At 35.5% G+C, this 27,906-nt stretch overlaps 1 protein-coding gene across 5 annotated transcripts in view; it reads left to right on the forward strand.

The window, feature by feature from the left end:
- The window catches only part of TBC1D8B (TBC1 domain family member 8B), an 81,022-nt gene that overhangs the window by 45,456 nt on the left and 7,660 nt on the right, over nt 1-27,906 (forward strand). For 2 of the 5 annotated variants that reach the window (XM_036991435.2, XM_073227342.1), the window contains exons 11-17: nt 7,942-8,059; nt 9,450-9,735; nt 10,662-10,791; nt 11,817-11,915; nt 25,688-25,756; nt 25,920-26,160; nt 26,906-26,971. In XM_036991435.2, coding sequence (XP_036847330.1) covers nt 7,942-8,059; nt 9,450-9,735; nt 10,662-10,791; nt 11,817-11,915; nt 25,688-25,756; nt 25,920-26,160; nt 26,906-26,971 — 1,009 coding nt within the window. Of the gene's footprint in view, nt 1-7,941; nt 8,060-9,264; nt 9,736-10,661; nt 10,792-11,816; nt 11,916-25,687; nt 25,757-25,919; nt 26,208-26,905; nt 26,972-27,906 lie in introns of those variants that run through there. The other 3 variants (XR_005053905.2, XM_073227344.1, XM_073227343.1) reach the window with 3 other exon arrangements.

The raw sequence follows: 27,906 nt of genomic DNA on the forward strand, positions 1-27,906 counted from the left end.
TGGCCCGGGGGTTTTGTTCTTTGGTAGTTTTTTGATTACCGCTTCAATTTCGTTGCTGGTAATTGGTCTGTTTAGATTTTCTCTTTCTTTCTGGGTCAGTCTTGGAAGGTTGTATTTTTCTAGGAAGTTGTCCATTTCTCCTAGGTTTCCCAGCTTGTTAGCATGTAGGTTTTCATAGTACTCTCTAATAATTCTTTGTATTTCTGTGGGGTCTGTCATGATTTTTCCTTTCGTGTTTCTGATTCTGTTGATTTGTGTTGACTCTCTTTTCCTCTTAATAAGTCTGGCCTGAGGCTTATCTATGTTGTTTATTTTCTCGAAGAACCAGCTCTTGGTTTCATTGATTTTTGCTATTGTTTTATTCTCAATTTTATTTATTCTCTGATCTTTATTATGTCCCTCCTTCTGCTGACTTTAGGCCTCATTTGTTCTTCTTTTTCCAATTTTGATAGTTGTGACATTAGACCATTCATTTGGGATTGTTCTTCCTTCTTTAAATAGGCCTAGATTGCTATATACTTTCCTCTTAAGACTGCTTTTGCTGCATCCCACAGAAGTTGGGGCTTTGTGTTGTTGTTGTCATTTGTTCCCATATATTGCTGGATCTCTATTTTAATTTGGTCGTTGATCCATTGATTCTTTAGGAGCATGTTGTTAAGCCCCCATATGTTTGTGGGCCTTTTTGCTTTCTTTGTACAATTTAGTTCTAGTTTTATACCTTTGTGGTCTGAAAAGTTGGTTGGTAGGATTTCAGTCTTTTGGAATTTACTGAGGCTCTTTTTGTGGCCTAGTATGTGGTCTATTCTGGAGAATGTTCCATGTGCACTTGAGAAGAATGTGTATCCTGTTGCTTTTGGATGTAGAGTTCTATACATGTCTATTAGGTCCATCTGTTCTAGTGTGTTGTTCAGTGCCTCTGTGTCCTTACTTATTTTCTGTCTGGTGGATCTGTCCTTTGGAGTGAGTGGTGTGTTGAAGTCTCCCAGAATGAATGCATTGCATTCTATTTCTTCCTTTAATTCTGTTAGTATTTGTTTCAGATATGTTGGTGCTCCTGTATTGGGTGCATATATATTTATAATGGTTATATCCTCTTGTTGGACTGAGCCCTTTATCATTACGTAATGTCCTTCTTTATCTCTTGTTACTTTCTTTATTTTGAAGTCTATTTTGTCTGATACTTGTATTGCAACACCTGCTTTTTTCTCTCTGTTGTTTGCATGAAATATCTTTTTCCATCCCTTGACTTTAAGTCTGTGCATGTCTTTGGGTTTGAGGTGAGTCTCTTGTAAGCAGCATATGGATGGGTCTTGCTTTTTTATCCATTCTGTTACTCTATGTCTTTTGATTGGTGCATTCAGTCCGTTTACATTTAGGGTGATCATTGAAAGGTATGTACTTATTGCCATTGCAGGCTTTAAGTTTGTGGTTACCAAAGGTTCAAGGTTAGCTTCTTTACTGTCTTACTAACTTAACTCACTTATTGAGCTATTATAAACACAGTCTGGTGATTCTTTATTTCTCTCCCATCTTTTTCCTCCCCCTCCCTTCTTCATATATTGGGTGTTTTGTTCTGTGCTCTTTTTAGGAGTGCTCCCATCTAGAGCAGTCCCTGTAAGATGCCCTGTAAAGGTGGTTTGTGGGAGGCAAATTCCCTCAACTTTTGCTTGTCTGGGAATTATTTAATCCGTACTTCATATTTAAATGATAATCGTGCTGGATACAGTAATCTTGGTTCGAGGCCCTTCTGTTTCATTGCATTAAGTATATCATGCCATTCTCTTCTGGCCTGTAGGGTTTCTGTTGAGAAGTCTGATGATAGCCTGATGGGTTTTCCTTTGTAGGTGACCTTTTTATTCTCTCTGGCTGCCTTTAGTACTTTGTCCTTTTCTTTGATCTTTGCCATTTTAATTATTATGTGTCTTGGTGTTGCCCTCCTTGGATCCCTTGTCGTGGGAGTTCTGTGTACCTCTGTGGTCTGAGAGGCCATTTCGTCCCCTAGTTTGGGGAAGTTTTCAGCAATTATTTCTTCAAAGACACTTTCTATTCCTTTTTCTCTCTCTTCTTCTTCTGGTACCCCTATAATGCAGATATTGTTCCGTTTCGATTGGTCACTCAGTTCTTTTAAAATTCTTTCATTCCTGGAGATCCTTTTATCTCTCTCTGCATCAGCTTCTCTGCGTTCCTGTTCTCTGTTTTCTAGTCCATTAATGGTCTCTTGCATCTCGTCCATTCTGTTTTGAAGTCCTTCCAGAGCTTGTTTTATTTCTCTTTTCTCCCTCCTTAGTTCTTGCATATTTCTCTGCAAGTCCATCAGCATGGTTATGACTTTTGTTTTGAATTCTTTTTCAGGAAGACTGGTTAAATCTATCTCCCCAGGTTCCTTCTCAGGGGAAGATGTAGCAGATGTCGAAGCTGTCTGGGTTAGTCTTGTCTGGATCAAATTTTTTTGCCTTTGCATGTTGATAGGTGCAATGGTGAGCTATTGACTTTCTGTCAGCTGGGAGGGCCAAGGCTTTTCACTTGCTCCTGCCCTTTCTTTACTGGGACAACTGCAACCCCTAGTGGCTCATGTTGGGCAATTGTGTGTAGACTGGGTCTTTGTATCTTGCCCGGCCGGTATGGAGGAAGCTCCCTTGATGAGGGCGTGGCCAGCTGCAGGCTGCTCCTCTGCTATGGCGGGGCCCTGGAGGGGTAATGGACGGGGGGCTGTTTGGCTGTTTACCTCCGTGAGGGGTCTCAGAGCTGTTGCCCAGGTGGTTAGTGCGCCCGGAGTTCCCTGGAGTTTCCAGCTGCTGGACTGTGACCGAGGATGCTTCCATCCAGCTGTGGTATCCCTGTCCCTTTAAGACTTTCAAAAAGCACTCACTTTTCTTTGTCACAGGGGCACCAGCTTCGGGACCCGCTCACAGGTCTTGCTGTCCTGTTTCCCTAGTTTCCAGCCCTCCACGCATGCACTGTGTGTGCGCTCTGGTGCGGATGGCTAGAGCTGGGTGCTTAGCAGTCCTGGGCTCCCTCTCCCTCCCTGCTCCGACTCCTCTCCTCCCACCGGGAGCTGGGGTGAGGGGCGCTCAGGTCCCGCTGGGCCGGGGCTTGTATTTTACCCCTTTCACCAGGCACTGGGTTCTCGCAGGTGTGGATGTAGTCTGGCTGTTGTCCTATGTCTTCTGGTCTCTTTTAGGATTACCTGTATTTGTTGTATTTTCAAAAATATATATGTTTTTGGGAGGAGATTCCCACTGTCCTACTCACGCCGCAATGTTTGCTCTGCCTCTTCTCTGCCCATTTTTTAATTGGATTATTTGGTTTTTGTTTGTTGAGGTGCATGAGCTCTTTATATATTTTGGATGTCAAGCCTTTATTGGATCTGTCATTTATGAATATATTCTCCCATACTGTAGCGTACCTTTTTGTTCTATTGATGGTGTCCTTTGCTGTACAGAAGCTTTTCAGCTTGATGTAGTCCCACAAAATGTGAATATTTTAACTTACTCTTTTTCAAGATTGTTTTGGCTCTTTGGGGTCCCTTGCATTTCCATATGAATTTAGGATCAACTTGTCAATTTGGGGAAAAAGTAGAAAAAGCCAGTTGGGATTTTGATCATCATTGCATTGAATCTGTATGTAGATCAACTTGGGGAATACTGTATATTTTACAATATTAAGTCTTCCAATCCAGGAACACAAGATGTCTTTCTTTATCATTTATTTAGTTATTTTTAAGTTTCATTCAAGGTTGTTTTGTAGTTTACAGTGTGCTAGTCTTGTACTTCCTTTGTTAATTTCTTTTTGATATTATACTAAATAGAATTGTTTTCTTGATTTTATTTTTGGATTGCTTATTGCCAGAATATAGAAATACAATTTAAAAAATATATCTATCTCTTGTATCCTGCAACATCGCTGAGCTTACTAGTTCTAGTAGTTTTTTTGTGGATTCCTTAGGATTTTCTATATGCAAGATAATGGAATCTGAATAGTGATATTTTTACTTCTTACATTCCAATCTGGATGTCTTTTCTTCTTTTCTTGCCTAATTGGCATGGCTAGAATCTTTAGTACAATGTCAAAGAAAAGCGGTGAGAAAAGCATGTTCCTAACTTACATATCTTAGGGGGATGCAATCATTCTTTCATCATTAAGTTTGGCATTAGCAATGGGGTTTTTTAGATTCTCTTTACCAGGTTAGGAAGTTCCCTTATAATACCATTTTGTTAAGGTTTTCTTTGTAGTCATGAAAGAATATTGGATTTTGTCAAATGACTTTTCTGTATCTTTTGAGATAATCATGATTTTTTCCCTTTATTATAGTAATACCATGTATTACATTGATTTTCTTATGTTGAACCATTCTTATATTCCCAGGATAAATCTCACTGGGTCTTGGTTTATAATCCTTTTTATATGTTAATGGATTCAGTAACATTTTGTGTTTAGGGTTTTGGTGTTTATATTCATAAAATATCTTGACCCATAGTTTTTCTTGTGATGTCTTCAATTTTGGTATCAGGGTCTCATGGAATGAGCTGGGTAGTGTTTCCTCCTCTCCTATTTTAAAGTTTTATGAATAATTGGTATTAAGATTCTTCCTTAAATGGTTGGTAGAATTTGCCAATGGAGCCATCTGTTTCTAGAGTTTTCTTTGTGTAAAGTTTTTGTATTACTAAATCAGTCTCTTTAGTTGTTATAAGTCTCTTCAAATTTTTCATAAGTCTCTTCAAATTTTTCTGTTTCTTCTTGAATTGGTCTCAGTAGTTGCTGATTTTCTAGGAAGTTTTCCATTTTATTTAGATTATCTAACTTGTTAACATACCACTCCTCATCATTTTCCCTTATAATACTTTTATTTCTGTTAAGGTTAGTAGGTGATGTTGTCTATTTCTTGATTTTAATAATTTAAGCCCTCTCTCTAATCGTTTTCGTTAAACTAAATGTGTTTCAGGGTTTTTAAAATATTAAAAAATATTTTCAAAGAACTAGCTTTTGGTTTTGTTAATTTTTCCCTGTTTTTCTCTATATCTGTCATTTTCTGCTTGTGAAAAGCCTCAAGATTAGCCAGAGATGAAAGTGTAGGGACTTTTTTATTCTCTCCTGAGCATACATACTGCTCTGGGCATGCATGAAGCCATATCATGCACAGGACCCTTCTAGATTCCTGGGAATATTTCAGAGTTTTCCAAAGACCCCCCCCCTCCCATGCATATCTCTTTCCCAGCTTTCATTTTAACCATTTATTAGCCTATTGTTTGGCCCAACTGTTACCCACTACCTCAGGCAGCTACATGTTAAAAAATAGCCTCTGTTCTCAAAGAACACTGGGTGAAAGGCTGTTTACCTTGGGTGAGCTGTCAGGCTAAAGACAGCCTTATGAGTGGGGCCATCCAGGAAACCACCAGACAGGTCAAATAATGACAATTCTCTGGGAATGGGTCTTTGAAGTAGTTGCAATCTCAATCTCTTCTGCTGGTGGCTGCCAGGTGCTGGTTTTCCCATGCACCTGGTGTTCATGGTTTCCCATGACTGTTCAGTGTTCATTTTTAAGGCTACTGTGAAGCTGAGGAGGGAGCATGGTAATAAGGCAGTTTAAAATGTCACAAACCTCACTTGTTTTACTGAGATCCAGTCATTTTACTAAATAAATGCTTATTGAATTGCTGTAAGCTTTTAGTTAACTTTCAGAGTTCTGAAAAATTGGTTCTGATTGATTTTTGCCATTTTCACTGACATCCCCATCCATGATGGCTTCTTGAACATTAAGGTGAGGGGAAAAAAACCTGAGCTTGGGGTCACGTATTGTGCCAGATCTGTCAAGGGACTGCCATACTTAATATACAAATCTGTATTAAAAAGTATTTATTTATAAAATAAAAGTATTAAAATGTAAAAATGAGCAATGGACATGAAAAGATATGTCATAAAACAAAAAATACAGATTGAAAACTAAGCCTAAGAAAGGAAGGTCAACCTTAAAGAAGTTTAAATCAAAACTATGAGATAGCATTTTCACTAATAAGTCAGCAAAGACAATTACAATTATTACAATTCTTATTATTGGCAAAGAAGCAGTGAAATAAACATTCAAACACTGTTGGTCAGATATATAAGTTGGTGCAGTCTTTCTGTAATACAATTTGGCAGTAATATCAAGTAATTTAAAAATAATGTTCTCTGGATAAAGAAGAGGTGGTACAAACATGCGATGGAATATTACTCAGCCATAAAAAATAGTGACATCTTGCCATTTGTGGCAACTGGATAGACCTAGAAGGTATTATGCTAAATGAAATAAGTCAGACTGAGAAAGACAAATACTACATGACTTCACTTATATGTGGAATCTGAAAAATAAAACAAATGATCAAACAAAACAGAAATAGACCCATAAATAGAACAAACTGGTGGTTCCCATAGGGGAAAGGGGTTTAGAGTGAAATAGGTAGAAATTTCTATTTGTAGGTATGTTATTGCACTGAAACCAATATAATATTGTATATCAACTATACTTCAATAAATATCAAAACAAAAATAATATTCTTTGACCAAATAATTTCATTTCTATATATATTTTCTGAGAAAACAGTAAAACATGTGGATGAAGATTTATATACAAATATATATAGCGTAATGTTATATGTAATAGTGAAAAATTGGAATTAACCTAAATGTCTAGCAATAGTAGACTAGTTAAGTAATTTGTAGTATATTCAACTTATTAGATTATTTTACAGTCATTAAAAGTTTTAGAAGACTTATGTAATGGTATTGAAAATGTATAATATAATGCTAAGTGAAAAAAATCAAACTTTAATGTACAGTTTGTTCAAAATTCTAGAAAGGGAAAAAGGAAGGAAATAAAAACAACAAAAACCTGTCAACTTGTTAACAGTGATGATCTCTGGGTAGGTAGGATACAGGAGATTTAATTTTCTTTACACATTCCCATTCTTTTCAAATTCTATACAGGCACACCTTGCTTTATTGTGCTTTACAGGTACTGCATTTTTGTACAGATTTTAAGTTTATGGCAGCCATGTTTCTAGCAAGTCCGTTGGTGCTATTTTTCCAACATTTGCTCACTTCTTGTCTCTGTCACATTTTGGTAATTCTCACAATTTTTCAAAATTTCATTATTACTATATTTGTTATGATAATCAGTGATTATGAGCTGCTTAAAGCTCAGATAATGGTTAGCATTTCTTAACAATGAAGCATTTTTTAATTAAGGTATGTACATCATTTTATTAGACATAATGCTATTGCACATTTAATGGACTATAGTTTAGTATAAACCTTTTATATGCACTGAGAAACCAAAAAAATTTGTTCAACTTGCTTTATTGTAATGGTCTGGAACCAAACCTCTAATGTCCCCAAGGCATGCCTGTACATTAAGGGTTTATTACCTTTATCGTAAGGCCTGCTGCCAAATGTTAAGAATAAACTCTAGGATATGAAGACAAATTGGATGTGACAGGTAAAGGATTTCTAGCATCATCAAAATTAGGATAGCAAAGAAAAGAATCCTAATTAATAGGGGAAAAAGATGTTTAGTTTTGGACACAATTGAGGATGAACATCTAAGGGATTGTTCTGTAAGTATTGAAAATACAGATTGTTTCTCCAATTTTAGTATGTTCTTGAAAATTTCTTGTTTTTTGCCCCAGATTTGTGATAATTAAAATTTCTTACTCATTAAGATTAGTCTCAGAGAGTTTTTATTTATTGTGTTTTATATTCAAATTACTGCTTCATTTTCATTGAATTTACTGTATAACTGATTAGCAAATGTTCACCTGACTTTTTGCTCTGGACTGACTCAGAGATCTCATTTCCTTTATGATTATTCTCATAGTTGTTTTTGCTGAAAACTACTATGTTTGAATAAGAAATGCAGTTTTTCCTGAACAACATTAATTTTTTTTATTTTTCTATGAATTCTAGGCAATGAACATTTTGACTTCAGTGTTGCTTTTGTATGCAAAAGAGGAAGAAGCTTTTTGGCTTCTGGTTGCTGTATGTGAACGAATGTTGCCTGATTATTTTAATCGTCGAATCATTGGTAAAAAAAACACACACGCACACACACATACACAAACACATATTTCTTTTCTAAACAATTGATAGCGCTCTTGTCTGTCCAATGGAAGAACTGATCACTTATGTTTTGAAATATACAAAATACAAGCAATATCAAAATGTCATATTCACTGACATGCTCATAAAGAGCTTTTTTGTATTGAATATATGATTGGAAAGGTTGATAAATATGTTGCCTCTTTAAAAATAAAGCACCTGGTCTGTTTCTTATTAAAATAGAAATTTTAAATTTGTGGTCTCTAATTTTTTATATAGCAATAATTGTATTGCTAAAACAATGGTGATCTGAAGTACCCAGAGCTACTAGAAAATTTGTAATAGTTACTTGATGAGAGATTTTTAAACAGCTTAAAATCTCCACATTCACATTAATTATATACAGGCACACCTCATTTTATTGTGCTTCACTTTATTGCACTTCACAGATACTGTGTTTTTCACAAATTGAAGACTTGTGGCAAACCTGTATCGAGCAAATCTGTTGGTGCAATTTTTTCAACATTTGCTCACTTTGTGTCTCTACCAAATTATGGTAATGCTCACAGTATTTCAGACTTCTTCATTATTATTATATCTGTTATGGTGATCTTTGATCAGTAATTACAAGTCACTGAAAATTCAGGTAATGGTTAGCATTTTTAGCAATAATTTTTAAATTAAGGTATATACATTGTTTATTAGATATAATGGTATTGCAGTTACTACAATATAGTGTAAACCTTACTTTGATATGCACTGGGAAACCAAAAAATTCATTTGACTCAACTTTATTGGGATATTTACTTTATACAGTGCTCTGGAACCAAACCCACAATACCTCCAGGGTATGCCTGTAGATATTTGCAAGGTTGGAAAGTAGGATCAAGTTCTTGGTTTGTTAATTATAAAATAATTTTTTCAGTCATCAAATATTTATATATCTATGATCCCCCTACCTTAAGTCCCATAAGTGGTCTCTCCTTGCTACCTTCAGTATCATGGCCAGGTTATTAATTGTATTGTCTTTCATTACAGTTTTTTGTGTATTTATCTCAAGTTCTACTAAATATTAAGCTCTTTAAAGTTGAGAGCATTTAATTAATTGGTGTATCTCTTATAGCACCTATTATAGATTTCTGCATATAATAAGGATTCAATAAATATTCAGATGAATTTGAATTTTTTCAGTTGCTTCTTCATGCATGACACTGCTAGCAAATAAACGTGTGAAATACAGAAAAGGCACTGCAGGAGTTCATAATGTAAGGATGAGAAATTAGATATATTGGCATACTAACAAGACGTGAAACGGTATCATAAACAAGTCCTTTTGAAAGGTGTTCATTTTAAAAAAATTTTTTTATATTCTCCAGGAGCCTTGGTAGATCAAGCAGTCTTTGAAGAACTTATCAGGGATCACTTTCTCCAGCTGACAGAACACATGACTGATATGACATTCTTTTCCTCAGTTTCTCTATCATGGTTCCTCACACTTTTTATTAGTGTGCTACCTATTGAAAGTGCAGTGAATGTGGTAGACTGTTTCTTCTATGATGGAATAAAGGCCATTCTACAACTGGGATTGGCAATACTTGACTATAATTTAGACAAACTGCTGGCATGTAAAGATGATGCTGAAGCCGTGACAGCTTTAAACAGGTACTGTAAGAAGCGTAACATTTAAATCTGGAGATCCTCTTAAAGAGACTGTGTTCTTCAATCCTCTTACTTAGAAATGAGGAAACTGAACCCTTTCTTAGAAACTTTAAACAATTTGCCAAAGATCACAAAGCTCGTTGAATGAAAAAGCTAGGCCTAAAGTCCATTCCTCTGTTTCCACATAGAATATAACAAGAGTAAATCACTTTGAAGTAAACCACTGGGTTTCATATGCATTTACACTAATATTGTTGATTCGGTATGCTGGGACTTTGATAGTCCCAGTTTGCACTTTAGTGTCATTGTGTAAAAGTAAGTTGAGCGGGGAGAGGTAGTTAGTAATGTTAAATATCCAGTGGGGTGATTGTTCTGGTTTCCAAGTGGTTTTAATCAGGTAGGCTGAGCTTTATTTTCCTAGTGCCTTTTCTATGAATGCTGTTTTGTTTTGGAGCACATGTGTGTTGTGTATGTATGTGTACACTATGTGTATGTTAAATGAATGAATGTTTGGGTAAATTTTGTAATGATGTGTCAAATCCCATTATGTGCAGTGTAAAATATAAACACCTCAGTCTGGCATTCAGAACTCTATGTTAAGTCTTCAATGTACTTCTTTTATATTTTCATACATGCTTCTACATACCTATCCTATATTCCATCTTTACTGGGCTATGTGGTATTTCTTGAGTACTCTCTGAGCCTGTTCACTTCTCTCATGCTTCCCTTCCTACTTCTGAAATAATTTCTTCACCATCCCCTTACGTGTTCCTGTGTCCTCCTAACTCACAACCATCTTCAAATTCCATTTCTTCATAAGACCATCCCTTGTCCTCTCAGTTGAATTAACCCTAACTAGGGAGAAATTAGCTGTCATTTTCTGCGCATTTTACTTCCAGTAATTCTGTGTTACTCTCACTTTTGGATAGGTTCTTTGACAATGTCACTAATAAGGATAGCCCATTGCCTTCAAGTGTTCAGCAGGGTTCAAATGTGAGTGATGAAAAAAGCAGTCATGTTAGAGTGGATATTACAGATTTGATTAGAGAATCAAATGAGGTATGTATTTTTTATTCCATAAATATAATGAATACGGTGTATTTTAAATGATTAATACTATAGTTGTATCTCTAGTGGTATATTAAGAGTAAGATAATACAAGTAAAAATATAATTTAAAATCCATCTTCACTTTTTATTTATTTTGAAGTATAATTGACATACATTATTACATTAGTTTCATGTGTACAACACCATGATTCAACATTTATAGACATTGTGAACTGATCGCAATAAGTCTCGTTACCATTTGTCACCATACACAGTTAATGCAATATTATTGACTATATTCCCAATGCTGTACTTTATATCCCTATGACTTATTTTATATTATTTTATATTTTATTACTTAATTTATATTATTTTATGATGCAAGTTTGTGCCTCTTGATCCCCTTAACCCATTTCACTCCCATAACCTGCAACCCTCTGGCAACTACCACTCTTGTTCTCTATGAGTCTGGGTTTTGTTTTGTTTGTTTTGTTTTTTTCAGATTCCATACATAAGAGAAATCATGTAGTAGTTTGTCTTTGTCTGACTTACTTCACTTAGCCTAATACCCTCAAGGTCCATCCATGTTGCAAATGGCAAGATTTCATTCTTTTTTATGGCTAAGTAATATTCCACTGTATAAAAATGAGTTCTGTGAATTGTTCCTAGGTTCTATAACCTCTGCTTTAGTTTGCTTTTCATTAAATAAAAATATATTCACCTGCTTTCATAAATAATGGCCACTTTTAAATACCTGTCACTGTATAGAAAGGTGAAAATTATTCTCTTCGTAAAGACTGAGAATGTTAACAATGTTCTTGTACTTAGTCTAGACCCATAGTAGATGGAATTCTCTCCAGTTACATAGAAAAACTGAAATGTGGGAGGTAAAAATTGCATAATCACTGAACAACAGTAGGAAAATAGCTAGAAATAGAACCAAGGCCTCTGAGAATTGAGTCTGATGAAATTCAATTGTAAGAGAAATGGATGTTTATCATGAATGAGTATCTACTGAAATCATATTTCTTGCAGAAATATGGCAATATTCGCTATGAAGATATATACAGCATGCGCTGTCGAAATAGGTTGTATGTGATACAGACCCTAGAGGAAACGACAAAGCAGAATGTGGTGAGTATCCTACCCACAAACCCAATGGGGGAAAAGCAATTGGAGTAACTTTGTTTCATCAACATCCTTTAAAAAACAGTCACTCTTGCGTGAAGAAGATGAAAATAACCACACTTCTGAGGTAGATTCTTGCCTCAGCTTTGCTTACTGTAAATTTTTTAGAAGAAATATGTTTTTTTCTTCAGGTTGAATTATGTTGGTTTCTCTGAAATATTTTGTTATTTGATATTGAAAACTATGACATAGGAGTTTATGCATAACATGTATGTGATGTGCTTCATCAGTTAAAACAGCTGACATACAATGTAGTTGATGCTGCTGATATATATTATTTTCCTTAGATACCTAAGGTAAAGTGTAAAAGGTATAAAAAGTGTGTTTTAAATACTCTCCTTTTTAATATTCAGATGGCTAATAAATTAGTTGTCTCTGATAAGATTAATAGATGCTGGTCAGAGAGGAAGAGTTTTACTTTGCTGTATACCCTTCTGTACTGTTAGAGCTTTTATCATAAGCATGTATTGTTTCTGTAAACTTACTTGCTTAAAAACCAAGTCCTCAGAGATACAAATCACGGAAGATTGACATTTCTGATAATCCCAGGTTTAGATTTCAGTTAAATAATAAAGTGATTTACTGTGACATAGTACACAGCCCCCTTTTTTAGTTTTTGTATATTAACTTTAAAAAAATACTTAAGTAATGCATGCTCATTGTAAGTAATTCGAATATTACAGAAATGTAAAAAAGTAAATGTTCCCTGCCCCAAGAGTTACTAATATTAAAATTGTTTGGCATATATTCTCCCAAAACTTTTTCTGGTATATGTATAGACATAAGTGTGTATGTATGTGTACTTGGGTGGGGTGTAATACAGTTTTTAAAACAAGATCACACCTGTTACTTTGTTCTTCAACTTACTTTTTTCACTCAGAAATATATCATTGTCACTGCATATCTGTCCATTGAGCTACCTCATTTTCTTCAAGTACTGAATAGAATGCTGTTTTATGAATATGGTAACTTATAATTATTCCTTGTTGATATACATTTATTATGTTTCTTCTGTTTTTCTGCTTTTACAAGTAATACCTTATCTAAACAGCCTTGTAGATCTATTCTTACACATTTGTAAGAATATTTCTGTAAGGTAGATTCCTGGAAGTGTAAGCTGGATCAAAGAATGTGTCCATTTACAAATTGACAGGTTCCATCAAATTATCCTCTGAAAGATTTGTACCAAATTAGAATCCTAGAGTGTGTAAGAATGCCCTTTCCCACTCAGACCCAAAAAGTTAATATTTTTAATCAGATATTAAAAATCATTGATTTGAGCCAATTTGATAGATTAAAAAATTAAACCTCACATTTTCATTTTACTGATAGCATGTGTTTATTAACCTTTTTCATTTCTTCTCTTCACTGCCTATTCATATCCTTTGCCAATTTTTCTATGAGGTGGTTTGTCTATTTCTTATTGATTCCTAGGAGCTCTCTGTATATTAGTAGTATTAATTCTTTGTCAGTTATATTTGTGGCAAATATTTCCCCCAATTTTGTTCTTTCTTTTTTCTTTATGGTGTATTTCAGAGTGTATGTTACAAATTTTTATGAAGTCAAATCTTTTTGCTTACATGTTGTTTGGGTTTCATGTCAAACTTAGCAAGGCCTCCCCTATATAAAATGATATAACTTATAAAGATACTTTCTTATGTTGGCTTATAGTACTGGTAATCCTTTGGTTTTTTTAACATTTAGATCTTTAATATAGAGTATATATTTTGTTTATAGTATGAAATAGGATTTTAATGCTGCTGTTTTACAACTGAAATAGCCCATTGTTAGAATACCATTATTGAATCCATCCTTACTCTACTGTACTCTGCCTTTTTCATATGCTAAATACACATACACATATGTGGGTTTATTCCTGGAGTCTTTTTGTGCTACAACACCAGCACACTGTTTTAATTACTGTGGCATTATAGTCCATTTTTAATCTGGTAAAGTTTTTAAAATTATTTTCTAATATCTATTTTAATGATGTCTTTCTCTCTCTTTTTGTACTTCTCTATCCCCATCACCTATTTAGCTGATCTTTCCATCCCCTTCCCCTCTGGTAACTGCTAGTCAGTATCTGAGTTTTTGAGTCTATTTCTGTTTTGCCTTTTTGTTTGTTCATTTGTTTTGTTTTTAAGATTCCACGTATAAGTGGAATCATGTGGTATTTGTCTTTGACTTACTTCACCTAGCATAATACTCTCTAGGTCCGTCTATGTTGTTGCAAATGGCAAGATTTCATTCTTTTTATGGTTGAGTAATATTCTACTGTATATTTGTACCACATCTTTATCTACTCATTTATCAATGGAAACATAGGTTGCTTCCATATCTTGGCTATTCTAAAGCTGCAATAAACATAGGCGTACATATAGCTTCTCAAATTAGAGTTTTTGTTTTCTTTGGGTAAATTCCCAAAAGTGGAATTGCTGGGTCTTAGAGTATTTTTAGTATTTTGAGAAACCTCCATAGTGTTTGCTCCAATTTATACTTACACCAACATTGTATGCATTTTCCCTTTTCTCTACATCCTTGCCAACACTTGTTTTCTTGTCTTGTTGATACTAGCCATTTTGATTGGTGTGAGGTGATATGCATTATAATTTTAATTTGCATTTCCCTAATGATTAGTGATGTTGAGCATCTTTTCTTAAGCCTGTTGGCCATCTGTATGTCATCTTTGGAAAAATGTCTTTTCAGATCCTCTGCCAATTTTTTAATTGGGTTATTTGTGGTTTTATTGGTGTTGAGTTGTATGAGTCCTTTATATATTCTGGATATTAGCCCCTTATTGGATATATCATTTGCATATATATTCTCCCATTCGGTAGGTTGCCTTTTTATTTTGTTTATGGTTTCCTTTGCTGGGTAGTTTTTTACTGATGTAGTCTTACTTGTTTATTTTTGTTTCCCTTACCAGGCATATCCAGAAAAGAAATGGCTAATGCTCATGTTTAATACTTTACTGCCTATGTGTTCTTCTAGGAGTTTTATGGTTTCATAACTTATATTTAGGTCTTTACTCCATTTCAAGTTTATTTTTATGTATGGTGTAGGACAGTAAGTGATCCGGTTTCATTCTTTTGCATGTAGATATCCAGTTTTCCCAGCACCATTTATTGAAAAGACCATCTTTTTCCCATTCATTGTATATTCTTGTCTTCTTTGTCATATATTAATTGACCATATAAGTGTGGGTTTGTATCTGGGTTCTCTATTTGTTTCCATTGATCTATGTGTCTATTTTTATTCTAGTACTGTACTGTTTTCATTACCATAGCTTTGTAGTATAGTTTGAAATCAGGGAGTGTGATATCTCTAGCTTAGTTCATCTTTCTCAACATTTCTTTGGCTATTCAGGGTCCCATACAAATTTTAGGATTATTTACTTCAGTTCTATGGAAAATGTCATTGGTCTTTTGATAGGAATTGCATTGAATATGTAGATTGCTTTGGGTACTATGGCCATTTTAACAATATTAATTCTTCCTATCCATGAGCATGGAATATCTTTCCATTTATTTATGTCATCTTCAGTTCCTTTCATCAATGTTTTATAGTTTTCAGAGTACAGGTCTTTCACTTCCTTGGTTAGATTTATTCCTAGGTATTTTATTCTTTTTGATGCAATTGTAAATGGTATTATTTTCTTAATTTCTCTTTCTGCTAGTTCATTATTTTTGTATAGACATACAACAGATTTCTGTGTATTGATTTTGTATCCTGTGACTACTGAATTCATTTACTAATTCTAATAGTTTCTTGGAGGAGACTTTAGGGATTTCTATATATAATATCATGTCATCTACAAGTAGTAACAGTTTTACTTTATACTTATGAATTTAGATGCCTTTTCTTTCTTTTTCTTGTCTGATGGCTGATGCTATGTTGAATAAAAGTGGTGAGAGTTGGCGCCCTTGTCTTGTTCTTGATATTAGACATAAAGCTTTCAGCTTTTCACCATTGAGTATGTTAGCTGTAGGTTTGTCATAAGTGGACTTAATTATGTTGACATAATGTACCTCTATAACCACTTTGTTAAGACTTCTGATCATAAGTAGATACTGAATTTTGTCAAATGCTTTTTCAGCATCTGTTGACATGATCATATAGTTTTTAATCATTTATTCAATGCTGTGTATCACATTGATTTGTGGTTATTGAACCGTTCTTGCATCTCTGGAATAAATTCCACTTGGTCATGGTGAATGCTTTTTCATGTATTTTTGAATTCCACTTGCTCATATTTTGTTGAGGATTTTCACATCTGCATTCACCAAAGATACAGGTGTTTAATTTTCATTTTTTTTCTTTGTCTTTATAGTGTCTTTGGTTTTGGTATCAGGGTGTTGCTGGCCTCATAGAATGAATTTGGAAACTCTCCTTCCTCTTCAATTTTTTGGAATAGTTCGAGATGTATAGGAATTAACAATTTTTTGGAATAGTTTGAGAATTAAATGTTTGGTAGAATTCTCCGGTGAAGCCATCTGGTCCTGGACTTTTTTTGGTAACAATTTTTTTGTTTCATTACTGATTCAGTTTCATTAGTAATCAGTCTGTTCAGATTTCTTTTTCATTCTGGTTCAGTCTTGAAAGATTGCATGTTTCTAATATCTTATCCATTTCTTTCAGGTTGTTCAATTTCTTGACATATTACTTTTCATAAGATTCTCTTACAATAGTTTGTATTTCTGTGCTATCAGTTATAACTTCTCTTTCATTTGTGATTTTGAGTCCTCTCTTTTTCTTCATTAGTCTAGCTAAAGGGTTCATCAATTTTATCTTTTCAGTGAACCAGCCCTTAGTTTCATTGATCTCAAGTATTGTTTTATAAATCACTTATTTCCACTCTGATCTTTATTATTTATTTCTTTCTACTAACTAGGCTTTGTTCTTTTTCTAGCTCCTTGAGGTTTTATAAATGTCTTTTAGTAAGCATTTATAGTTTTCATCATATACATCTTATGAAATTCTTGTTGGATTTATCTAATCCTATGTATTTTATAGTTTTCTTGCTAATATGAATGAGATCTTTTTTCCTTTACACTTTCTAATTTTTTAATTGCTATATACAAAAACTATGGATATACATATGTTGCTATATTCAGTGGCTATGTTACTGACTTACATTGATTCTAATATTTTTTTTCAGTTGCATTTGTTGAGTTTTGTAAATAGACAATCATTATTCTTTTTCTGAGTCTTTATTCTTTATTAAGGTATTGATATACACTCTTAGGAAGGTTTCCCATGAAAAATATTGTGGTTATTACATTCACACATATTATCAAGTCCCTCCCCCCTACTCCATTGAAGTCACTGTCTATGTGTAGTAAGATGCCACAGTCACTATTTGTCATCTCTGTGCTACATTGTCTTCCCCCTGACCCTTCTTACACCATGTGTACTACTCATAGTACCTCCCTCCTCCCCACCCAACCTCCCACAACCCTCCCCTTTGGTAAGTATTAGTCCCTTCTTGAAGTCTGTGAGTCCGCTGCTGTTTTGTTCCTTCAGTTTTGCTTTGTTGTTACACTCCACAAATGAGGGAAGTCATTTGGTACTTGTCTTTCTCCACCTGGCTTATTTCACTGAGCATAATACCCTCTAGCTCCATCCATATTGTTGCAAATGGTAGGATTTGTTTTCCTCCTATGGCTGAATAGTATTCCACTGTGTATATGTACCACATCTTCTTTTATCCATTCATTTACTGACGAACACTTAGGTTGCTTCCATATCTTGGCTATTGTAAATTGTGCTGTGATAAACATAGGGATGCTTTGGATCTGAGAACTTGTTTTCTTCGGGTAAATTCCTAGGAGTGGAATTCCCCAGTCAAGTGGTATTTCTATTTTTAGGTTTTATGAGGAACCTCCATATTGCTTTCCACAATGGTTGAGCTAATTTGCATTCCCACCAGCAGTGTGGGATGGTTCCCCTTTCTCCACATCCTCACCAACAATTGTTGTTCCTAGTCTTTTTGATGTTTGCCATCCTAACTGGTATGAGGTGATATCTCATTGTGGTTTTAATTTGCATTTCCCTGATAATTAGCGATGTGGAGCATCTTTTCATGTGCCTGTTGACCATCTGAATTTCTTCTTTGTAGAATTCTCTGTTCATATCCTCTGCCCATTTTTTAATTGGGATATTTGCTTTTTGTTTGTTGAGGTGTGTGGGTTCGTTATATATTTTGGATGTTAACCCCTGACAATCATATTATTTTTAATATTAGAGTTTTTGCCCTTCATAAGATTTATACCTCTTTTAGGTCTTTTGTGTTATTGTATTGGGTAGGATCTTTACAGAGGTATTAAATAATAGGAATGGAAGCAGATTTCCTTATCTTACTGAATTTAATCGGAATGCCTCTAGTATTTTGGATTATTGTTTAGTATGTATATGCAGTGGTTTTATACAAAACTTTTTTTATGATATCATTACTATACAATCACATGACCAACATTGTGGTTACTAGATTCCACCCATTATCAAGTCCTCACATGTACCCCATTACCGTCACTATCCATCAGCATAGTAAAATACTATGGAGTCACTACTTGCTTTCTCTGTATTATACTGCCTTCCCTGTGCCCCCCCTACATTATGTATGCTAATCATAATTCCCCTTAATCCCTTTATCCCTCCCTTCCGACCCACCCTCCCCAGTCCCTTTCCCTTTGGTAACTGTTAGTCCATTCTTGGGTTCTGTGAGTCTGCTGCTGTTTTGTTCCTTTAGTTTTTGTTTTGTTGCTATACTCCACAAATGAGTGAAATCATTTGGTATTTGTCTTTCTCTGCCTGGCTTATTTCACTGAGCATAATACCCTCTAGCTCCATCCATGTTGTTGCAAATTATAGAATTTGTTTTCTTCTTATGGCTGAATAATATTCCATTGACTATATGTACCACATCTTCTTTATACATTCATCTGCTGATGGACACTTAGGTTGCTTCCATATCCTGGCTATTGTAAATACTGTTCATGATAAACATAGGGGTGCATATGTCTTTGAGTCTGCAGTCCTGTATTCTTAGGGTAAATTCCTATGAGTGGAATTCCTAGGTCAAATGGTATTCCTATGTTTAGTTTTTTAAGGAACCTCCATACTGCTTTCTACAATGGTTGAACTAGTTTACATTCCCACCAGCACTGTAGGAGGGTTCCCCTTTCTCCACATCCTTGCCAGCATTGGTTATTGTTTGTCTTTTGGATGTGGGCCATACTTACTGGTGTGAGGTGATATCTCATTGTGGTTTTAATTTGCATTTCTCTGATGATTAGCGATGTGGAGCATCTTTTTCATGTGCCTGTTGGCCATCTGAATTTCTTCTTTGGAGAAGTGTCTGTTCAGATCCTCTGCCCATTTTTTAATGGATTATTTGCTTTTTGATTGTTGAGGCACATGAGGTCTTTATATACTCTATACCCATTTTGTTGAGAGTTTTGTCATGAATGGATGTTGGGTTTTGTCTAATGGTTTTTCAGAATCTATGGAGATGATCATGTGGTTTTTGTCCTTTTTGTTGAGGTGGTGGATGATATAGATGGATTTTCAAATGTTGTACCAACCTTGCATCACTGGAATATATCCCACTTGATCATGATGTATGATCCTCTCGATGTATTTTTTATTTCAGTTTGTCAATATGTTGAGTATTTTTGTATCTATGTTCATCAGGGATATTGGTCTGTAATTTTCTTTATTTGTGGTGTCTTTGCCTCTTTTGGTATTAGAGTAATGCTGCCTTCATAGAATGAGTTTGGAAGTAATCCCTCCTCTTCTATTTTTTGGAAAAGTTTAAGGTAAGGAGAATGGGTACTATGTCTTCTCTAAATGTCTGATAAAGTTCACCGGTAAATCCATCTGGTATGGTGGTTTTGTTCTTGGGTAGTTTTTTGATTACCAATTCAATTTCATTGCTGGTAATAAGTCTGTTTGGATTCTCTGTTTCTTTCTGGGTCAGTCTTGGAAGATTGTATTTTTCTAGAAAGTTGTCCATTTCTTCTAGGGTATCCAGTTTGTTAGCATATAAATTTTCATAGTATTCTCTAATAATTCTTTGTATTTCTGTGGTGTCCTTAGTAATTTTTCCTTTCTCATTTCTGATTCTGTTTATGTGTGTGGATTCTCTTTTTTTATTGATAAATCTGGCTAGGAGTTTATCTATATTGTTTATTTTTCTCCAAGAACCGGCTCTTGGTTTCATTAATTTTTTTCTATTTTTTTATTCTTCTTAATTTTATTTATTTCCTCTCTGATCTTTATTATGTCCCTCCTTCTACTAACTTTTGGCCTCATTTGTTCTTCTATTTTCAGTTTCATTAACTGTGAATTCAGACTGTTCATTTGGGATTGTCTTCATTCTTTAAATAGGTCTGGATTGCTCTATACTTTCCTGTTAGAACTGCCTTCGCTGCATCCCACTGAAGATGGGGCATTGCACTGTTGTTTTAATTTCTCTCCATATATTGCTTGATCTCTGTTTTAATTTGGTCATTGATCCATTGATTATTTAGGAACATGTTGTTAAGCCTCTATATGCTTGTGAGCCATTTTGTTTTCTTTATTCAATTTATTTCTAGTTTCATACCTTTGTGATCTGAGAAGTTGGTTGGTACAATTTCAATCTTTCTTAATTTGCTGAGGCTCTTTTTGTGTCTTAGTCTGTGGTCTATTCTGGAAAATGTTCCATGTGCACTTGAGAAGAATGTGTTTCCTGCTGCTTTTGAGTGGAGAGTTCTATAGATATCTGTTAGGTCCATCTGTTCTAATGCGTTCTTCAGTGTCTCTGTGTCCTTACTTATTTTCTGTCTGATTGATCTGTCCTTTGGAGTGAGTGGAGTGTTTTAAGTCTCCTAAGATGAATGCACTGCATTCTATTTCCCCCTTTAATTATGTTTGTATTTGTTTCACATACGTAGGTGCTCCTGTGTTGCTTGCATAGATATTTATAATGGTTATATCCTCTTATTGGACTGCCCCCTTTATCATTATGTAATGTCCTTCTTTGTCTCTTTTTACTTTATTTTGCAGTCTATGTTGTCTGATACAAGTATTGCAACTCCTGCTTTTTTCTCCCTATTAGGTGCATGAAATTTACTTTCTGTCCCTTTATTTTTAGTCTGTGTATGTCTTTGGGTTTGAGGTGCGTCTCTTGTAGGCAGCATATAGATGGGTCTTGCTTTTTTATCCATTCTGAAACTCTGTGTCTTGATTGGTGCATTCATTCCATTTACATTTAGGGTGATTATCAGTAGATATATATTTATTGCCATTATGGCTTTGGATTCTTGGTTACCAAAGATTCAAGGGCAGTTTCTTTACTATCTAGCAGTCTACCTTGGCTCACTTATTACACTATTATAAAGAGTCTGATGATTCTTTTTTCTCTCCCTTCTTTTTTTTCCTCCTCCACTTTTTGTATGTTAGGTGTCATATTCTGTACTCTTTGTGTATCCCTTGACTGACTTTGTGGGTAGCTGATTTAATTTTGCATTTAGTTAGTATTTGGTTGGTCTACTTTCTTTGCTGTGGCTTTATTTTCTCTGGTGACAGCTATTTAGCCTTAGGCATACTTCTGTCTAGAGAGGTCCCTTTAAAATACACTGTAGAGATGGTTTATGGGAGGTAAATTCCCTCAACTTTTGCTTATCTGGGAATTGTTTAATCCCTTCTTCAAATGTAAATGATAATCTCGATGGATAGAGTATTCTTGGTTTGAGGCCCTTCTGTTTCATTGCATTGAATATATCATGCCACTCCCTTCTGGCCTGTAAAATTTCTGCTGAGAAATCTGATGATAGCCTGATGGGTTTTCCTTTGTAGATTATCTTTTTTCTCTCTCTGTCTGCTTTTAATGCTCTGTTCTTGTCTTTGATCTTTACCATTTTAATTCTTATATGTATTGGTGTCCTCCTTGGGTCCCTTGTGTTGGGAGATCTGTGTACCTCCATGGCCTGAGAGACTATCTCCTTCCCCAAATTGGGGAAGTTTTCAGCAATTACCTCCTCAGTGACACTGTCTATGTTAATATTTTTCCGTTTGGATTGGTCACACAGTTCTCTTAATATTCTTTCATTCCTAGAGGTCCTTTTTTTTTTCTGTGCCTCAGCTTCTCTGTATTCCTTTTCTCTGATTTCTATTCCATTAACAATCTCCTCCACCTCATCTAATCTGCTTTTAAATCCCTCCTTTGTTTGTTCCATTACAGTTGTCTCTTTCCTGAATTTGCCCCTTTGCTCTTGAATATTTTTCTATAGCTCCATCAGTATGCTTATGACTTTTATTTTGAGTTCTTTTTCAGGCAGATGGGTGATTTCAGTCTCACCGAGCCCTCTTTGTGATATTTGAGAGATTTTGGATTGAACAAGGTTCTTTTGCCTTTTTATAATCCTGGAGCAATGGGAGTGGTCACCAGCAAGTGATGTGGGTGTCAGCTGGGAGGACAAAGTCCCTTTCTGCTTGCTGGTCACCACGCCTGTCTCTGCTGTCTGTGCTCATTAACCACACTCAGGGAGCAGCCTCTGGGTTAATTGCTTAAACTGCCATGGTCAGGGTGGCCCTTGGGAATGGCCTAGGATGATGATGGGGGTCGCAGGTGAGTGGTGCATGTGTCTGCCATGAGGACAAACCCCTGTCGTGGCTCGTGGTCTCAGTGCCTGTCTCTGCTGTCCGTCCTAGTTAACCGCGCACAGGGAGCAGCCTCTGGGTTAATCCCCTAAACTGCCGTGGGCAGGGTGGGCCGGCACTCAGGTTGGCCCAGGGCACTGGCAGGGGTCACGGGTGAGCAGTGCAGGTTCTGCCATGAGAACAAAGCCCTTTCGTGCCTCCCAGTTTCAGTGCCTGCCTTCACTGTCTGTGCCTGTCCACCGCATGCACTAAGCAGCCTCTTGTCTGGGCTGAATAGCCACACACAGGGAGAAGACTCTGCATGAAGCCATGTAGTTCCCATAGGCGAGGCTGCCCTCTAGCTTGTCTGCAGCAATGATGGGGACAGCCAGTTTGCGCGCATGTGCCGGTGCGGAGCAAGGAGCGGCAGGCTTCTTACCATGGTGAGGGACCTTGGGGCTGCCTTGCCAATCAGGGGCATAGGGCAGCTGAAGCTCCTGAAAGTTCCCAGCCTGCTGGGCTGAGTGTGCCAGGATAATTTTGTCCAACTATTCCTTCCCTAAACCTTTGCCCCTTTAAGAGTTTTAAAGCTGCTGTTTTTCTTTTGTCCCAGGGCAGCCAGTTGTGGAAACCTGTTTGCAGTCTTAATCTCAGATTTTGCTTTTCAGCCCCTCCAATCTCCAGAGCACCATGCACTGTGGGTCTGTGCTCCCGGGGTAGATTTCTACGGCTCAGTATTTAGCAGTCCTGTGCTTCCACTCCCTCCCCGCTCTGATTCTTTTCCTCCCTCCAATGAGCTGGGGTTGGGGGAGTGCTTGGTTTCCACCAGGTCATGGCTTTTTACTTTACCCTTTTCCATGACATGTTAACTTCCCTCAGATGTAGACTGGCTGGTGTACTGTTACTTCTGGTCACTCTTTTAGGAATAGTTGTATTTGCTGTATTTTCAAAATATATGTGGTTTTGGGAGGAGATTTCCACCACACTACTCACACTGCCATCTTTTTTCCAATGTATTTACTATTGATTTCTGAGGGATGACTTTTACCAAACTAGTGAATTCCATTCAGTTTCTAGGTTAAGAGGTTTTGGACATTTTATTAAAATTCAATATTGTGTTAACTTTGAGCATATTAATTTTCCACACCTTGAGATTATATATTTTTCTTTTTTATTAATGTGATAAATGAAAGAATTCCTAATGTTAGACTTCTGTTGAATTCTTCAATGAATCATATTTGGTCATATTATATTATTTTGTAATGTTCTGTTTGATAATTTTTCTAAATAGTTTAGTTAGGTTCTTTACATCTATGTTAAAATGACATTGGCTTACAGTTCTCTTTTGGTGAATGTGCTAACTTTAGTTTTTATATCAGAGTTGTGCTCCCATCACAGAAGGAATTTGGAATAAATCATATTTTTCTATGCTTTGGAATCATTTAGATCACATAGGAATTATCTATTACCTGAAAGTTTGAGGAATAAGCCTCTAAAACCATCTGAATCTGGTACCTTTTAGTGGGAGACAGATTTTTGATGATCTTTTCAGTTGTGTCTATTCAGACCTTGTTCTTCCTGAGTTAATTTTGGTCATTTATATTTTCCTAGAGAATTATCCATTTCATTTAGACTATCAGATATGTTGGTATAAAGTTTAGGGAATTCATTCAACATATATTTAATGCTACTTTCTATCTGGTGGATGCTTTTAATAACTCTATATCTGTTTTTATATTACCCTTTTACTTCTCAGTGATGTTTGTGCTTTCTTTTATCACACTTGCCATATATATTTGTCTATTTTACTTATTTATACTATTACCAACTCTTTGTTTTACATTGAGTCTACCATTGTTTCTTTTTAAGTGTCCCCTGTTTCATTAATTTTATCCTTTATCTTTACCCTTATTATTATTTTTTTTTAGGAGAGCAAGGTACAGGCTTTTATTTATTTTTTTGGTATCATTAATCTACAATTACATGAGGAACATTAGGTTTACTAGGCTCTCCCCTTCACCAAGTCCCCCCCCCACAAACCCCATTACAGTCACTGTCCATCAGTGTTGTAAGATGCGGTAGAGTCACTACTTGTCTTCTCTGTGTTGCACAGCCCTCCCGGTGCCTCCCCCCCACATTATACATGCTAATCATAATACCCCCTTTCTTCCCACCCCCCACCATTATCCCTCCCTTCCCACCCATCCTCCCCAGTCCCTTTCCCTTTGGTAATTGTTAGTCCTTTCTTGGGTTCTGTGATTCTGCTGCTGTTTTGTTCCTTCAGTTTTTTCTTTGTTCTTATACTCCACATATGAGTGAAATCATTTGGTACTTGTCTTTCTCTGCCTGGCTTATTTCACTGAGCATAATACCCTCTAGCTCCATCCATGTTGTTGCAAATGGTAGGATCTGTTTTCTTCTTATGGCTGAATAATATTCCATTGTGTATATGTACCACATCTTCTTTATCTGTTCATCTACTGATAGACACTTAGGTTGCTTCCATATCTTGGCTATTGTAAATAGTGCTGCGATAAACATAGGGGTGCATCTGTCTTTTTCAAACTGGGCTGCTGTATTCTTAGGGTAAATTTCTAGAAGTAGAATTCCTGGGTCATCTTTACCCTTATTTTTAAATTTCTTAAATACCAAAATCATTGTATCATTGGTACTTATTCTTCTTGGAGTTAATTTTTTGGCCCAGAGAGGAAATGTAGATCTCCCAGTGTCTTTGAAGTGTTTAATGACAACCCCAGATGATGACTTGACAAGTTGCTTATGTGGCAGGAGAGGAATATATGGAATGAGACTTAGAATAGACTTGCTTATATTTATAGACATTAAGTGGCTGTCTTTGGCAGTGTTTTTTGGGTATGATGACACAAAGGTTAAAGTACCACGTATCAGAGTAAAACTGAACTATAGCTCATGTACACCCTTTTGAAAGAGTAAAATAGGTGCATTTACTTTGTAATTCCTTTAAAAAGTCAGAAGAACAATAATTTATTTTGGCAGAGAGCTTTCTAAATGGATTCAAATAGAATTTCTATACTGAAGTATTAAATTCTAAATTATTGCTTTTAATTTTTTTAAAGCTGCGTGTTGTATCACAAGATGTGAAATTGAGCCTTCATGAACTGGATGAACTCTATGTCATCTTTAAGGTATTGTTGTCCTTCTTTAAATGAAAAATAATACTGTTAATAGAATTTTATCACAACCACTCTTAAATATTTTATTTTAGTAGATATGTTTAAAAGAAAAAAAATCTTATGAAATTACTTTTTCTGGTTTAATGATTTTCCTTTTTTCATTTGTTTTTGATAGAAAGAGCTGTTTTTTTCTTATTATTGGCATTTGAGTCATCCAGTATTGAAGCATCATGACCCTAGTCTGCCGTATTTGGAACAGTATCAGATTGACTGCCAGCAGTTTAGAGTGTTGTATCACTTGTTGAGTCCCTGGGCTCATTCTGCAAACAGAGACTCACTAGCTTTATGGACATTCAGATTGTTGGATGAAAACTCTGACTGCCTTATAAACTTCAAAGAATTCTCCTCTGCAATTGGTAGGATGATGTCCAATAATTTTCTCCTCTTAAAGCAATAAATAAAGGTACCCCTAAAATACTGTTGCCTATTATTACCAGTTAAGTCAGATTTTATCACCCTGTGATAGATTTTCTCCAACTTTAACAATAACAACCTTTTTAATGTGTTTGTTGCTAAATCTAATATATTGGTCTCATTTTGCCACAACCCTCCCAGAAAAGCAAGCTGTTAGATAGGGATATTTTAATAGTTAACATGAAGAGAGAGAATGTCCCAATTTTCCTACAGTTGGGCACATGGATGCTTCAGGAGGACTTCCCCTTCAGTAAAAATTCAACCACATAGCCTAGAAAAGTAGCAGAGAAATATCCAACAAACATGTTGTACCTGTAGATAGTCCACCAGTTTTATCATTCCTTTGCTTTTCCAGACATCCCAAGATGCTATCTTGTCAGGAATTGCCCCCTTGAAGAGGAGGAGTTCTCTCCTCAAATGAGGCTAAAGCCTCATTCCAAAAAAAGAATTGAGATTGTGGAAAGGGAGATCAGCAGGAGAGCATTTTATCCCTCTGTTAAAGGGTATTTTGTTTATACACTCAAGAGAATCTGGCTGATTGGGTGGTTTCACTGTTAGTTTAAGTAACAGAAGGTTTCTGAATCCTAATTCCTGGCTAATATCTGTATCTTAATTAATCTGTGTTGTTGGAATTGATCAAATGTTCTTTGGATACATGATTATTTGCAATTGAATTTTATTGAACAGACATAATGTACAATGGAAGTTTTACTGAGAAGCTTAAGCTGCTTTTTAAGCTGCATATTCCTCCAGGTAAGAATTGAACAGCTTTTAATGATATGCATCATTAAAGTTGATTCCATTTTAACATGTAAATTACAGATATAATTCCATCTTAACAAATAACATAGTTTTCAATATGATACAAGGTCATTGCTTCATTGTGGCCCATGAGTCATATTACCAGTACTTTTGCTGATACAGTTACAGTGAAATCTGTGGAAGAGATCCTGTGTAATAGATGGGTTCACAAATTTCCTTCCTGCTAGTGGTCCATTTAATGATAAATCATTTGTGTGTAAGAACTATCTATCATTTGAATATTGGTATAATGTTGAACTTTTATTATTGTTGTTAGAATTTAACTTTAGACAAACTGCCAAACTTGTAAAATATTGCAAATTATTCAGACAAATGAGGCCAATCAGGGATATCCAACATTTGGAAAAGGAAGTACTTTTATATATTATATTTAGCACTTGCTCTGTTGAAGTATTTACTTTACATGCATTCTTTTATCTAATTCTCACAGTATCCCTGAAAGATGGTATTATCCTTTCAGTTTTGATGATAAGGAAACTAAGGGTCAGAAAGATTAAATTATATGCTGAAAAGCACATAGCTAATAAATTGCATAACTGGGATTCAAAGCAAGGTCTGATTCCAGAGCTCAGGTTTCTTTCTATTCTATCATACTGCTTCAGTGTTACCACACTGTTCCAGTCAACTTCAGTGTTTCCCACTGACCTTAAGCTGCCTTTCCCAGCCCTGATCCATATTTTGGAAAAGCAGTTTTAGGCTTTAAACTCAAGGAACATTGCAAAAGTACCTTTCAGCTTAGATATAGTAATTCACAAAAGCACATAGCGCCTCATAATTTGTCTAGAACTACACCTGGGATCTAAAAGAGTCTTCCCAGGATAGCCAGGAACCATTCTTTATCAGACAAAAAATCTAAAAGCCATCTT

This window comes from Manis javanica, chromosome X (assembly GCF_040802235.1).
Source record: "Manis javanica isolate MJ-LG chromosome X, MJ_LKY, whole genome shotgun sequence".
Classification (NCBI taxonomy): domain Eukaryota; kingdom Metazoa; phylum Chordata; class Mammalia; order Pholidota; family Manidae; genus Manis; species Manis javanica.